The sequence below is a fragment of the Halictus rubicundus genome, chromosome 9 (genome assembly GCF_050948215.1).
Source record: "Halictus rubicundus isolate RS-2024b chromosome 9, iyHalRubi1_principal, whole genome shotgun sequence".
Lineage (NCBI taxonomy): Eukaryota > Metazoa > Arthropoda > Insecta > Hymenoptera > Halictidae > Halictus > Halictus rubicundus.
This window is the reverse complement of record NC_135157.1, coordinates 13,800,877-13,817,395: the sequence shown is the minus strand read 5'-3', so window position 1 is coordinate 13,817,395 and position 16,519 is coordinate 13,800,877. Positions and strand designations below refer to the sequence as shown.

General features: G+C 43.9%; 1 protein-coding gene across 2 annotated transcripts in view; it reads right to left on the bottom strand.

Annotated features, from left to right (window-relative positions):
- Positions 1-16,519, bottom strand: part of LOC143357016 (uncharacterized) — a 190,151-nt gene that overhangs the window by 68,829 nt on the left and 104,803 nt on the right. The window contains exon 1 of one of the 2 annotated variants that reach the window (XM_076793144.1): positions 8,513-8,972. The exons of the other annotated variant lie outside the window; for it this stretch is intronic. Coding sequence (XP_076649259.1) covers positions 8,513-8,610 — 98 coding nt within the window. The 5' untranslated portion in view covers positions 8,611-8,972. Of the gene's footprint in view, positions 1-8,512; positions 8,973-16,519 lie in introns of those variants that run through there. 2 annotated transcript variants of the gene reach the window in all.

The following is a 16,519-nucleotide window of genomic DNA, read 5'->3' as shown; positions in this document are numbered from 1 at the left end:
GGGTTGATATTGCGGTTTGATTTGCAGAAAGCCACTGCTTGAAACGCTTCGTGTTATCACAAAGAATCCATTTTTCATCTCCTGTAACGATTCTGCTGAGAAATGGATTTCTACGAAATCTGGATAGCAATCAAGTGCAAATTGACAGACGAATATTCTCGTTGGTCTCAGATAATTGATGCGGTACCCATATTCCTTGCCTATATGTCTTTCCCATTTCGTGTAGGTGCCTTTGTATAGTTGACCACGTGGACCCAAGGCTTCTCGATAATTCTTGTATACTTAATTTTGGATCAGCTTCCACTAGAGATTTTAGGGTGTCATTATCAAATTCCACTGGTCGTCCGAGGCCTGTCGGAGAGATCATAATCACCAGCAGCAAACCTTCTGTACCAACGTTGACCCTTGCTGACCTTCAATGCATCTCTAAAAAGTTTGCAATGACGAATATGGTCCTCGGTAGGTACGGACGCCGCCATTTTATTACAGGGTTGTAAGAAAAATTGTACTTTTTAGAATATTTTGAACGCGGGCTGCTTTGCCGAAAACTGTAAAGGAATACGCGTTTCCTCTTCAACGATCGGTGCAGAACTAAAGGCAAAACAAATTCATTACTTATGGATACCCCTAATATATAAGAGTCTTGATAATTTCCACAATTTTGAAATAATTAATCCAGGACCGGTTTGGCGTTAGAAACAGCCAGGCGCGCGTAACGATAGTCGAACGATCATTAGAAAACGTTTCTTCGAGAGAAGGTGGAGGGGGACGGGTCCCGAACGACGCCGGACACCCTATAGAAGGAGTAAGAGTGTGGGGGGTGGGTCGGGAGAGAGGGGGCCGATCCTTGCAGGAGGTCTTCTCGCGTGTTATGGTCAACGATGCCATAATAAAACTATTCCTGTCGTGGCTTACGAGACGGAGGCAGAAACGAGACGAGGAACGACGGGGGTGGGTATCCCACGGGATATAAATGCCGGCAGGGTGTTTCTTTGGACCGTGGCCGGCCCGGTAGATTCAATCACGACCCCTCCTATGCCGACGAAACTCGCGCCTCGAATACCAAGCAGACCTTTTCGCCTCTCGGTATTAGAGCGTCCCGTCGTCTTTGATCGTGACGGGAATCCTGTCCGCGGTAGAATCCACCATTTCCCGGGGCCTACGCCCCCTAACTCGACGATCGGTCCATCTGACGACCAGGTAACATCAGTTTCGAGTACCCTTTGTGCCAAACGAGATCCAACCTGCTGGACTCCAACCGCCTCTGAATCTATTCATCGAGGATTCGTTTTCGAGGATGGACGTTCTTCAGCCAGTGAATTCCTCGCCTTAAAACTTGGATTTTTGCCACTTCCTCGTCGAGATGTACAGGATTATGTAGCGAAAAGTTAAAAATTTCTGGGTTGCCGAGGCGAAGTTTGACCGAATTCTGTTTCATTGTAGACGATATAGCTTTTGGAGACGAATATACTTTCTTTTCTTGTGAAATTCTGAACGATTCGTGATCGTATTCGATCGAAATATTCGTGATCGTATCGTTCCTCTGCCGTCGAAGTGGAAACATCCCTTAAAAAGGGGCAGAGGGGTTGCGTCCGTCGAAGAACCGGTCGTTTTTCTCGTGGAACTCGATGGAATTCGACAGCGGCGAAACGTCGACGTCAACGGGCTGCGAGAAACGATAACCACAGCCCGTAAAACGTATTATGGGAGGCGAACCTAACCCGGCACCGGTCACAGGGCTTATTCAGGACGTAAAATTAAGTTACGAGCCCTTTAAGGATTGATGATTCCACCTTGGCTCCCTCCGTCGAGTGGCACAGCTCGATCCCGGCACTTTCGGATTGTTTACCTGAAGGTTTATTTATGTCGTCGGATGGTCTTTGATCTGCCGCTCTTTGGGCTTTTCCTTATAGGCTTTCAACGAATTAGAGGGCATCCTCGGTTTTCCGTGAGGGCGAACATACACACTAGTGTGCGGCTGATGGATTATTACTTGGTTACCTTTGTCGGCTGTGTTGATAGCTTGTTGAACTACGATTATCCATTCAATAGGCTCCTCGGTATCTATTCTTTTCCCTTGAATCTCATTTGTGTTCAATCGTTTTTGGGCTTAACTTCACCTCGGCAACCCAGAAATGTTTAACTTTTTAATGTATTATCCCGTACATCTTGACGAGAAAATTCCATTAATCCAAGTTTTAACACGAGGAAATCACGGATTCCAAAGTTATGCGTATTTAAAGTTGACCGATTGTAATGAGAAGTACAATTCGAACAGTTTCGAATTAGTAATGAGCTCGGTCACCTACTAAAACAACCTTCTCGTAATTGTAAAATATCGCTGATAATTATTCCGAGGACAGAAATTCCAATTATCCTATTCTCGTCTCAAATCACTTTCTCTTCGTAAACATTCGATTAATGTTTGCGGCCGCGATTGCGCGCATTTCAAATTTCAGTTGCACGATTTCACTTTCCCAGATATCTGGTCGAACAAGTCGAGCAGGGTTCTTCTTAAAATAGAACACGAAAGAATGTGCAAAAAGCTGAATTTACAAAATGCCATCGGTAACGAGATCATTAAATGTCGCGTGAAGATAAAAACCGATTCGACGAATTTGTACACGACGAACGCGAATAAAATGTTTAAACGGCTACCACGATATTGTGATCTAATTTATGGACTTGCTGTATGGAATAGTTATATTTACCAAGTGTTACTATGAATAATTCCGAGCGTATAATGTATATTCATTAACCTGAACTGCCGCTTCAAGTTCGCCGTTCAAGGCGAAACTGCTCGCGCCGCGAAACCTGCACCTCCAGTCAGGCAACCCGTCTTGCAGCTGCGTCGACCATACTGGTAGCTCTATACTACCAGGCGCACCGAACCCGAAGAAACCAGAGTGACCACCAGAAAATATCCAGAGTATTAATTATTGTTATCGCTCGTGTTTACATCGCCCTGGCCTAACGAGATTCGAATGTAAATTTTCAGGACGAATAAACATCACGCTCGGGCCAACGTTCCGTTTATCGAGCAATTTGTTTATCGCTTCAACCACCGGATAGCTGAGATAAAGATATTTCCGTCGGACGCAATTATTATCGAAACAAAAATCAGTCAGCCTTCTTCTACTTCAGTCAATCAATGTGGTTTAATATAATTTATATTTTCAGTTGTTATTTAGGTCGAAATCACAACGAATGACTCCGGCTTAGCATACGGAGGGTACACGGGACCCGTCAAAATGGCGGGTCCTAATATTTTTAGTTTCACCCTTAGCACTCGAATGGCGACTGTGAGGCGCCACTAGAAATTACTGTATCATTATTCATTACTGTAACATTATTAAATTTGTTGGTATTTAATAAATTACTAAACACTTCAGTATTGTACGAGCAAATTCCACCATTTTCATCTGTATAACACGAAAAAAAAAGTATACAGAAGGGAAATATTCTAGGTTGGAAAAAATGTTTCGTTTTGGAGTGAAAATAGCTTCGAGTGCAAAGGGTTAACCCTTAGCACTCGAATGGTGACTCTGAAGCACCACCAGAAATAGTTGTGGCATTATTTCAAGGAAATTACAAAAAATATTACAAAACATTTGTTACATTACAATATTTGTATTTAATAGATTACTGAACATTCAAATACTATATGTAGAAATCGGATCAGTTTCGTTTGAATAAATTGAAGATATCGTAAGTCGGAAGAAAAATTTAATTTCACGTTGAAAATAGTGCCGAGTGCAAAGGGTTAAAATTATTAAGATTCTCAGGATGCACACGCGAGAAATTACTTAGCAAGTTCATTTCTCCGGGTATATACTATCTCAAAAATATTGCTGAAAGCGTGTGTAGCGCGTTCCTGTTATTTTTATGAACTAATGCAAAATAGTCAGTTTCAGTGTTCCGTGAGCCTATCGTTAAAAAAATTCGCCTAAATTGCGTGACGACCGTTGGTTTAGGACATTCTGAACATCTCGGTGAAACCAGTGGTTTCGGAAAACAGAAATATGCCGTCGGTGAAGCCGGCGTTCTCCGTTTCCTCTGTCTAGGGCTAAGAAAAGAATTGCCGCCCAAAGGGTTAGCTGATGGAGTCCAGGAGCCGGGCCGTCGTCAAAAGAAGCTGGAAGAACAGCCTCGTCGGCAAAGGGATCGATTTTCCTCTCGCCTCTCCTTGGTCCGATTCCTCCCTTCGTCCTCACCCTTTTCGTTGTTTCCGGCAGCGAGAGGCACAAAGAGAAACGGGAGAGAGAGAGAGGAACGCGGGCCGAACAAGACGGACAGTTTTCTGGCGGCGGTATCGAAGTTTCGCAAAGGCAGTTTGTTGGGGAGGGGAGGAGAGGGGAGGGGAGGGGGTTTCGGCGTGCTCAACTTTTCGATGGAACGGCACCGGTTGAATGCCAAGTAACCTGGGCCGGAGCACGAGGGGATCATCGCGGACCTTGTATCCCCCGGGACGTCTACTTGAGAAAAATGATCGAGCCAGACGTTCCCCGGGATCGGGGGACGGCTTGTTTCTGTAATAAAACGATTCTTCGGGGACGTGTTCGTCGGCGGATCTAGTGACTTTTTCGGTGCCCGCGGTGGTAACTCCCGCTTTCTTATGGACCGCTGATGGAATTCTGATGTTAAACTTCCCGAAGATCGGATTGAGATCTCCGCGAGACGGCGCAGCCGGGGCCCTTTTGTTCGTTTAAACTTATGGACGCTCGGAGAGAAACTCGTTTCGACGGTTTTCGATTTACTAGAAGATAATCGCCGAGAAATCGGAAAAATCGGGATAGCGAAATTGACTGATCGCTTCGTCCTTGGGAAAAGATTTGATCAGATATTCAACGTGTACTTCTTCAGAGAACATTGTTCGCGTCACTGGCAGAATAAAATCTTCCGATCAGGGAACTCGCGACCGAGGAGTTATGGCGAGACTAAATCACGGCGCGAGGAAACAATTAACATAATGTACGAGTCCAGGGTGCAGGATATGAAAGCAAGGGATACGGTGTGGCGGCCGGGGGGTTCATCCGGAAAATGGTTGTTAGCCGCGTCTAAGGAGGAAAATTAATATTAAGCGTTCGCGTAACTGCGAGCCGGATGACTAAACGGGTTCGTAAGGACACGCGAGGAACCGAGGGACCTCCATCCCGGCGAAAATGGCTGGGACCCGTTGTTCCGGGGGTGGTTGTGGCCGGAGGCAAAACATCGGACGTGCGTGAACGAGACATTAGTTTGCCGCGCGAAGGATTACGGGCCCGTGTATATCTCCTCGTTAATCCTGATTTAGGGATTCCGACATGGAGCGGCAGCCGCGTCCTATTCGTTGCGAATTAAGACAGCGGAGCGTGCGTGCTCGACCTCGTGCAGCATCCTAACGGCGCGCTTAAGTCAAACCTCGGGGATTAACTTCGATCCCCCGGCCATCATCCGACGCGCAGCTGATCATTGATCGCGAAAAAGTATCAGCCAACAACGAAAGCCTCGCTCACCCTCCCTCCCCGAACCTCCTCCGACGGGTAACTTAACCCTTTCGATGCAAACTACCGGCCTACGGCTTCTTCGCCGAGCATCATTTAGGGAAATACAATATTACGGGTTAGTGCTCGCCTAAGTGACGAGTAATGACTGAGGATTTGCGTGGTAAATAAATATTGTTGTGCGAAATTTTTGTCTTTTCAATTTCATTCCAGTAGCTCCAAAAATGTACTTCTTTGAGAGGAGGATTCCTCGGGTCATTTGAAGCAACTTTTTCCTTTGCGGAAATATTCTCCGTGGATTCGTTAAGGAGTTATTAACGAAAAACGTGGACCAATCAGGGCGCGAGAACAGTCAGCGCCACGCCCAGCGGGACTCCTCCCCGTTCGCTGTAGCCGCGCTCTTATTGGTCAGTGTTTTTCGTGGATAACTCCTGAACGAAGCCGCGGAGAACATTTTCGCAAAGGGAAAAGTTGTTTCAAATGACCCCGGGAATCGCCTCTTTCAAGGAAGTACCACATTTTTGGGACACCCCGTATGTACGCAAGTTTTTGGCTGGAAGGGCACATATTTGTATAAGAATGCAGTGCGTTTGTAACTACTCGAGTGAAATATACCTCTTGCTTTATTCAACGGGTTAACGAAAGTCTTTTCTTACAATTAGCAGACCCGTGCAGCATTTTTATAAATCGGATTACTGGTTCAATCGCGTAACGGTGAGAGGTAAGAGCGTGATTTATACTCGTGATACAATTAGGAGTATTAATCGGCTGATGCGCGATTATTTGTCAGCGTTAAGGAAGCGTAAGCGGACGTTGGATCCCGGCCGTCACCTGGTTCGGCAGTTACCGAGGCTTAACCGTGTACGAGTGAATTTATCGGCCACCCCGGCGCCCGTAAGAGCTTGTTAGATCCGCGAAGTATGCAATAAGAGAATTTACCTTCGGCTTTCGCGAAGGTGTCCACGCCGCGGCGAGGAGACGACGAGCGCGCCCCGTGAGACGCCTTATTAATATAATCCTATAATTCCGGCCGGATATATTCCGCTTGTGTGCTCGCTCCACGGTCAGCCGTCTCGGTGTCGGTATCAATTACTTTACCCTTGTCAACCCGGTTAACCGTTCTCCCAGGGTGCAACGTAACGTTTCCACGGTTCTACGCCAACCTCTACCCACACGCACGCACGTTCCCGCTCGCGTACAACAGGAAACCGAACGAATCGACACCGCGTTTCCGATTTATTCTTCCCCGCGTCTGCTGAAAGATCTTCCACGTTTACAGGTCATTGAACAAAAAATGAACAATTTATAGACAGCAAGTGTTTCTCTGAGAAATCAATATTTTTAGTTGGGAATTTTCCAACATTGAAAATAAAGTCACAGCTCTTTTGATTCCTCTGATATTAAATTGCAGATTTCTAAATAAAATCAAATTTTTTCTCGAGGAAACAAGAGTGAAATAAAAATTAATTTCTGCCCTTAAGGGGGCCGGCAGGGTTTGAAATCCATATGCTTATGCATGGGTCAAAACCTTTTTAAACTATCGCTTCAATATTGCAATGAGCAGTTTAAAAGTGGTCACTTGTGTTTCCTAAAAGTCCAATTTATGTCTGTATAGAGCCCAAATTTCGAATTTCTACCTCATCGCGGAGTAATTAACAATATTCGGCAGAAAATTTGAATTCTGAAGCAAGTATGACGTCACAAGGTGGCTGCCGCTGAGAGATTCTCTTAATTTCGCGAGATTTAGTGTTTGTATCGAAAAAAAGGGCTGTATACAGACATAGCGAAGACATGTACAAACACGGTGGTATGCATTTTTAATTGATTACTTACTTATTTAAGACGTAAAATGTCTAGAAAAAAGGCACAGGATAACATAGCGTGACAGTCAAGGCCAAATGCCTGCCGGCCCCCTTAAGAATTGCAATAAGATGAAAATAAAATCCCATTTTCCTTGAATTCTTCAAAATTCGTTGTGCCTGTTATGAGTGCATAAATTAACAATCTCGTGTTGTAACTAATTTTTTTAAAGATGCTTTCTTAGTGCGAACATACAAAATTCTATAGACAAATGGAAAGCTATTAACAGTTTCCCTTGCAGACTCCTGCGACAGTTTCTTGTTAATCGACTCTCTTTCGGTAAATATTTAACCGCTGTACGCCGCGACGCAATTTGAATTTAGCTAATCAAGCATTAAGGCGTATTTGAATACAAATAACAAGTTAACTAGCCTCCTCCGGTTAATAGGTTAATCACGGGGAAAACATGTCCGGAGCTTGGCCTGATTAAAGTTTCACAGTAATTTATGAGCCTCTTTGGAAGTTATCAGAGGCTTCCAAACTGTCTGCGGAATCACCGAACGAGTTTATAATTTAGGCGTCTTTAATAATGTTCAACTTATGGTACACTGTCTTGCCCTTAATATATGACCATCTTAATATCGTGTTGTATTATGAACATCAACTGAGAAAGTATTTTCATACGTTTCAAACAAACAAATTTCTTCATTTTGTAATACCGTATAGTCCTGCACATACGAAAATGGCCACTGTGATGAAAATTATAGTCTGCAGCCAAAGGAGCCAGTATTCTTGAAAAGTTCTTGAAAAAATATATCATTCTTCACACCAAATATATTTAGTTATAAACTTAGGGCTTATTTAAACGATATTGAACGCGCCCAGTTTTTAACCAAATAAATTTTATCCTTCAGCTAAACGCGTCGTCGTTCATATGCACTAAAATATCCTCCAAAATACATACTGCTATTTACATAAAAAATATTTGATTATCAACTTAGAGCCTATCAAACGAAAATGGCCACTCTAACTTCATCTGCACACGGTTCGGAATAAAAAAAAAAATCTGTAACTAAATGCGCCATTATCTACATGTAGATGAAGAAAAGTTTCGTATTATTCGTTGATAGAAAAATTTTTGACAATGATAGGCGTATGACGTACGCAATCCCTGAAAAGACCAAGCATGAGTAAGAAATTTCCGGGATGATGGAAACGCGCGACATTACCTGATGTTCGCGAATCCAATTCGCGAGTGTTGCACGTTGATCATCTGCCACCTGACACGTTCGCCGGTGTAGAACTGCGTGTGCGACAGCCGCCTCATTTCTCAGTCCGGGCTGTTTCAGTGGCACAAAAAGACGCTGTCTAACAATAAGCGACGCCGGAGAAGAAACGAAGGCACGAGCGACGGTCTCCATGATCGTCGCCGCTGAGCGGCGAATTATTGCCGGCGTCCACCCCACGGCACATAAATCGAGGTATCGAACCGAGCCAAGCTGTTTGCCATCCTCCCCCGTTTATTCCCGACGCTTCTCCTTGCGGTCTCTGGCTAATGCACCTAACGAAGTGCACCGACGTATCTCCGGAAGATTAGCTAATCGATATTCTCAGTCTCTCTTATCGGGAATCCTCGTTAAAAAAATTCTACCATCTCCGCTTGCCGTTGGAAAGCTTCAAACCCGTCTTCGTGATTGTCTTCCAAAATTATTCAGGAAAATATAAAATATTTACTTCTCTTAGTAGTCAATAGAGCTTCCTTGAATATACGATTCTTTTGTAAATACTGACAACTTTTTTTTGGGGGGAAATTGCAATTGACTTGGAATCCTTTTTTAGGTAGAGAAAGCTTTCTTAAAAATATTGACTTGGTCACACCTCCATTGGAATTATTTTTTGAATACAGAACGCTTGCTTGAAAATTAGAATTGTCTTGGTCTCATGTCCCTCGGAATTATTTCTTAAATACAGAAAGCTATATTAAAAACTAGAATTGTCTTGGTCTCACATCCCTTGGAATTATTTTTTAAGTACAGAAAGCTTTTTTAAAAATTAGAATTGTCTTGGTCTCACATCCCTCGGAATTATTTTTTAAGTACAGAAAGCTTTCTTAAAAATAAAAATTGTCTTGGTCTCACATCACTCGGAATTATTTCTGAAATACAGAAAGCTTTTTTAAAAATTAGAATTGTCTTGTTCTCACATCCCTCGGAATTATTTTTTAAGTACAGGAAGCTTTCTTAAAAATAAAAATTGACCTGGTGACACCTCCCTCGGAATTCTCTTTTAGGTACAGAAAGCCTTCTCAAAAACAAAAATTGACTCGGTCACACCCTCCTCAAAATTCCATAAAAATTCATAAAAATCTATAATCCCGTCTGTACGACCAGAAACATTTGACTAACAATCTCAGTCTGCTCATCACTCGCGATTATCACGAATCTCTCGCTCTCAGTTGATTGATATTCCCAAATTTTTTCTTTGCATCTGGGTGTTCATCAATCAAGCACAGCCCTTCAGCAATCCAGTTCTGGAATACTCCCACGTTCTTCTTGCGAGACAGCAGGATAAACGAGTACAAAGAGCCTTGCTCCAGGAGCAAAACAAACAAACAAACATAGCAATCTAGAATCGAGAACGGTCACGATCAATTCCCCTAGACACTGTCGCCACCAGCAAGGACCAGTACATCCACTTCCAGCATAGTCTCTCGACACAGTTCATCGGCCAGCAGCATCCGGACACGTCACAGACTGCATTCAATTAACGAAAGAGGAGGCTGTCGTCGTCTATTCTGCAGGATTTCGAGATCCACCCTTGGAGGATCGAGCGGTTCCCGTCCTAGTCAAACATCCTCGAGCTCGTTGCAGATGTTTGACTGTTCTGCGCGGAGAAACTAGGTCCTCGGTCACCCCGGAGCCACCTTGGCGCCACCACGAAGCGGTTCTCGTTCGACCGGCCGGGGTCTTAGCACCCTCGCGTCGCGAAAAACCGCAAGATAGAGGAGAAAAAAGAAAAGAAAAGAGGAAGGACACGATATTCTTGTTATTTTGTTAGCGCGGCGACGGAGGATCAGGCGAACGGGTAAGCGTCGAGCGAAACACTAGCTAGCGGGGTGCACGTTAGCTAGGGGCGCGCCCCCTCGCACACAGGCCCCCCTTTTGCTAGGCTCCTCCTGCGCGTGTATGCATCGGCGTACATTCGATACGTTGTCCACGAGGGGTTCTCTCGACCCATCGTTGCCGCCGTTACCACCGCCGCGGCTATGACTAATAAGAAGCCGAAGACACTGTCACACGAGTCCACCAGGACAGTGTTAAACGATGCGGAAACCTAGGGCTTCGATCGGCTGGGGTGCTACCGGGGTGCTCGATAGGTCACCCTCAATCCCCACCGTCCTCCACAACTGTCCATGGCGTGCACGATCGCCTACGATCGTTATCTACGATTGGGTGTCCGCGATCGTCCATTGAAATCTGTAAATGTCTATAGGTAGCCACAGTTGGCTATAGATGGACACGAGCGTTTACGAGTGACCTGGACTATTTAAACTTTTGTCAATGTCCATAGCTGTCCGCAGCTGGTGAGAGTCTTTAGGTGACCTTCACACCGTCACCCACATCTGTCCATGGCTTGTACGATTATCTGGACATGAACATAAGTGTCCACTGGGATCGTTATCTACGATTTTCCGGGTGTCTATGATCGTCCATTGAAATCTGTAGATGTCCATGGGTAGCCACAGTTGACTGTAGATGGACATCAGTATTTATGAGTGTCCTGGACGGTTTCAAATTTTGTCAATGTCCATAGGTGTCTTCAGCTGGCGACAGGTGACCTTCATTCCACACCGTCATCCAGATGTATCCATAGTGTGCACGATTATCTGGACATGAATATGGATGTCCACTGGGATTGTTGTCTACGATTTTCTGGGTGTCTATGAGCGTTCACGAAATTTGTAGAAGTCTGTGACTATCTGCAAACGTCCTTGAGAATTCTAGGAATATCTACAAACATTTTCATAATCATTCACAGCAGAAGTATGAGCGTCCATCGAAACCTGTAAAAGTCTGTGACTATCTGCAAACGTCCTTGAGAATTCTACGAATGTCAACGAACAATTTTCATAATTATTCACAGCAGAAGTATGAGCGTCCATCGAAACCTGTAAAAGTCTGTGACTATCTGCAAACGTCCTTGAGACTTCTACGAATGTCCACGAACATTTTCATAATCATTTGCAGCAGAAGTACGAGCGTCCATCGAAACCTGTAAAAGTCTGTGACCATCTGCAAACGTCCTTGAGAATTCTACGAATGTCAACGAACAATTTTCATAATTATTCACAGCAGAAGTATGAGCGTCCATCGAAACCTGTAAAAGTCTGTGACTATCTGCAAACGTCCTTGAGAATGCTACGAATATCAACGAACAATTTTCATAATTATTCACAGCAGAAGTATAAGCGTCCATCGAAACCTGTAAAAGTCTGTGACTATCTGCAAACGTCCTTGAGACTTCTACGAATGTCCACGAACATTTTCATAATCATTTGCAGCAGAAGTACGAGCGTCCATCGAAACCTGTAAAAGTCTGTGACCATCTGCAAACGTCCTTGAGAATTCTACGAATGTCAACGAACAATTTTCATAATTATTCACAGCAGAAGTATGAGCGTCCATCGAAACCTGTAAAAGTCTGTGACTATCTGCAAACGTCCTTGAGAATGCTACGAATATCAACGAACAATTTTCATAATTATTCACAGCAGAAGTATGAGCGTCCATCGAAACCTGTAAAAGTCTGTGACTATCTGCAAACGTCCTTGAGACTTCTACGAATGTCCACGAACATTTTCATAATCATTTGCAGCAGAAGTACGAGCGTCCATCGAAACCTGTAAAAGTCTGTGACCATCTGCAAACGTCCTTGAGAATTCTACGAATGTCAACGAACAATTTTCATAATTATTCACAGCAGAAGTATGAGCGTCCATCGAAACCTGTAAAAGTCTGTGACTATCTGCAAACGTCCTTGAGAATGCTACGAATATCAACGAACAATTTTCATAATTATTCACAGCAGAAGTATGAGCGTCCATCGAAACCTGTAAAAGTCTGTGACTATCTGCAAACGTCCTTGAGACTTCTACGAATGTCCACGAACATTTTCATAATCATTTGCAGCAGAAGTACGAGCGTCCATCGAAACCTGTGAAAGTCTGTGACTATCTGCAAACGTCCTTGAGAATTCTACGAATATCTACAAACATTTTCATAATCATTTACAGCAGAAGTACGAGCGTCCATCGAAACCTGTAAAAGTCTGTGACTATCTGCAAACGTCCTTGAGAATGCTACGAATATCTACAAACATTTTCATAATCATTTACAGCAGAAGTATGAGCGTCCATCGAAACCTGTAAAAGTCTGCGACTATCTGTAAACGCCCTTGAGACTTCTACGAATGTCCACGAACATTTTCATAATTATTTACAGCAGAAGTGTCTACGGTTGTTTACAGCTGCTGGTACCAGTCTACCGGTACCAAGGCGCATCCAGTAGTGTCGGTGTCTAGCGCATAAACCTCGGAAGGGGAAAGTGTTCGTGCAGCAAGAAGCATCTCGGGCTCGCAGATCCGACAATGGGAAAGTGCGAGGTTAATAAAACCCAAGATCGAATGTCGCCGGACTTCTTAAACTTTTGCACGGTTGTTGTTCCGCGACCGCTAATACTAGTCGATAATCTTCCTGACGGTCGCCGCGACGCCTCGGTGGCGCGTGTACTTTGAATCGTGCAGTAGCTTCATTTAACCGCGCTACGGACAGCTTCCTTGACGTTGCATACAAGCCTGTGAGAATCACGCGGACAAGTGTTGTAAATCCTCGACACTATTGTTGCCTTCAGCTACGCGCTTTGATATACGATGACACTGAATTGCTGCCTGGTACATCGCGGTACCTGAGAGAGCTGCCATTTTTCCGAGAGCCTCTGACTGGCTTGGCCATCCTACTTACGAACACCGCCGGTCGTGAATGATGATAATATTCTAACTAACGTTTACCGATTGTGCGCGTTCAGTGAATCTACTCGGTAAAAAGGCAAGCGTACACGGTTGAAATTAAATTAATATCCTTCTGCCGCATTGGCGCATATTTAGACTTCTACAAACTTTCTTTTCGAAAGATATAAGCGCATTTGCTTTCATTTCAGACAGTGGTCCCGATGGTAAGAGAAAAACTGAATACATAAAAATTGATTTTCCTTAGTTAGAGAAGAATTGGGTTAAACTTTCCCTCGGGAAACCAGAAATTTTTAGCTATTCTTTATGTATTCCCTTGGATTTTGGCGAGAAAATGCTGAAAATCTAAGTTTGAATCCTAGGAGATCGCTAGTTCAAAAGTTATGCGTAAAGATATGCGATTTTCGGAGTTTTCGAAATGTAAGGGCGCCGCCATGTTGCTATGTAGTAACTAGTGATGTCTTTATACAATTTTGAGTATAAAAATGGGGATACTGGAGAAGTTACTATTTTTTAACAGTCCACAGTCTTTGCAAGGAAACAAATAGACCTCAGATTTCAAGGGCAGTAGTTTTGGCGATTAAAGATTGTTTCGAACGCATCAATCGGAAATTTTGGAAGGTTTCAGTTGCTGACTGGTCAGGGAGCCATGTTTAACCGAGAAAAAAATATTCGCGCGTCTAGCCATTTTGGAAACCCGAAACGCTGATTCCGCGTCATGGTCTTGTTTACCCTCCGAAGTGTTATCTGGCTACAGCCCGTAAAACGCTCGTTTGTTCTCGTCGATACGATCGCGTGCTGTTCGATACCGGGGAAGGGTTGTTCCAGGGGCAATTTTTGTGGGTTCGCGTTCCCCGGAAAAGAAGCCGGTTATTGATTTATCTAAGCCCGCGCTTAGTCAACCGAATTTCCTGGAACCCCCGAACCCAATTGTTTGGCCTGGCTGTTGCAAAAAATGACGGCGATCGGTCTTCGTTCTCCAACAAATCAGATTCCCTTCATGATCGTACGAAATCTGTGCGGTCATTGTGATCCGACTTTTCACGCTCCCGTCATTTATTACGGACGCTGAAGGGGCGGGAAAAACTTCGGAAAATACTCAAATACATCTTCAAATCACGCAAATCACAGATTAAATAATGGCACTCTAATTTGGTACATTTTGTAAGTGACAAACACTTCAAGTGATACTACTATAATTGTTTATTGGAGAATTCAAAAGTGATCATAAGAATTTTAAGAGATAAAAGATTGCAACGGTACATTTCCAAATCAATTTTTCTCGAAACAGTTTCTTCGCAATTTTTGCGCTCAAACGCTCTCAGTACCACCGCTGTAACTTCGAAAAAATGATCACAACCTTCTCAAAAAAATTCAAGTACATTCTTCAAACATGAATCAACGAGCCTGCAAAATTTGAAATTGCAATTCCTGATACCTCTGTTTAAAAAAAACATCCCAAAATTGCCTGTTCACGCAGGGGGAAGAAGAATGAAAAAAAGTAAATAAATTTTTACGAAAAGCGTCTGCGTTCCCCGAAATTCCGCAGCCCCGACTCGAGTGTTCTCGGAGGGGGTTTGAAATCGATTCTTTGATCGTGCTTATGCGGTCCGGCGTGATTTACCGGCTTCTCCGTGCTACCCCTCTCTCGTCGACGCGAGTAGGCGAGCACGTTTTTATCACGAACGAAACGTGCACCAGATGCGGACCGTGTCACCCTAACGCGTCGTCTCTCTCTCTCGCCTGCTCATAACCCTCGCGAACGGTTAGTACATCAAATTTCCTCGTTCTCGTGCGGGAGGGCCCCATGTGTCGCGATCCACGTCGCCGGGATATGCAAAACGCGAATTTCGATTCGCGTTGCGTCGCCCAGTCGGCTCCGGGTAACGACACTCCCGAGGAAAGAGCAACGAGCTCTCCGGATTCCTGCCCCCCTCAGGATTGTGCCCCTTGGAACGAGTCTTGTGTCTTAGAGGGGTACTCTCCTCCAAATGTTTTTATTCCCCCTCTTTCCGATTTTTTTTTAACCGACATCCCCCGCTGTTTCGTATTAGACGTTGTGGTACCCGAAAATGTTTGATATTTGAGTCGCTTCATGTTGCAAGTCAAAATTGTTGAGGATATTAGAATAATGCGGAGTGAACAATATCGAAGAATGTTGTGTTTGTTGTATGCAAGTCACGCTAAAGTTATTTTGCAATTATCCTATTTAAATCCTTCTACTATAAGGACAAAACCTCCTACTAATGTTATTAATTTCCTTAAAATCTAAATCTAAAAATTCTATTTGCTTGCGATATACTTTGAAGAATTACGGTAAAGCCTCGATCTAAGCCGCAGGGAACTATACTGTATTAGTTCGCCTATCGCCTCCACTAGGGGGCAGACTCCACGAGGGGCCCAGGTTCCCGTGCAGTGTAAAGTGCGAATATACACTATTAATCCACTTATAAAACTTCTTTATTTTTAATTATTTTTGATTTCGCCAACTTATTCGTGGCATTTTTCTGATTAAATTGACACTAAACGCGATATAATTTGAGCTGGATCTAGTTGCGCCTTCGGCCTCCCGGTTCATGGTTACAAGCGCAAGAGGGGAAGGTAATAAAAATCGGTTTTAGTTAGGGGAGGGAGAGGGTGGTACCTGCGACTACTTCAAATTCTGTGAGAAGAATCCGTATTCTCTACGCAACGACGAATAGGGGACGGCGAAAGAATGAGAATGCCACGGATAAACGTTGTATACGATCCTGAGCCGCCATTATCCATCGATGAAGGATGAACCGAGCATATTAAAGATTGGGGAGGGGGGGATCGATAGGCTGAAATCCTGCTTTGGTAGTCGGCGTTTCTCGTAAGATTGGTGGAAGCTATTTTCGAGGTGGAATCCGTTGATGGGTTTTCGAAAAATAAAAAAGATGGAGGGGCTTGTAAATTGAATGGTTTTCTTATATCCCCCGGTTGATCGATGGATCATTGTACTACTAGAATTACGACAATTCTAACGATAGAATTCTTCCTAGGGAAGAATTGTTAAAGAGAACGACAGGAAACGATCAATAACGAGAAACCCTCGATACATGCAATTAAATTATATTTTACAATTATTAATAGCGCACGGACCGCGCACACATTCCGTGATCTAATTTTTCCTCTAAGTACCCAATTGGTTCGCGGTACCAATTACGATAATTGTAGGCAGAGTGCGCACT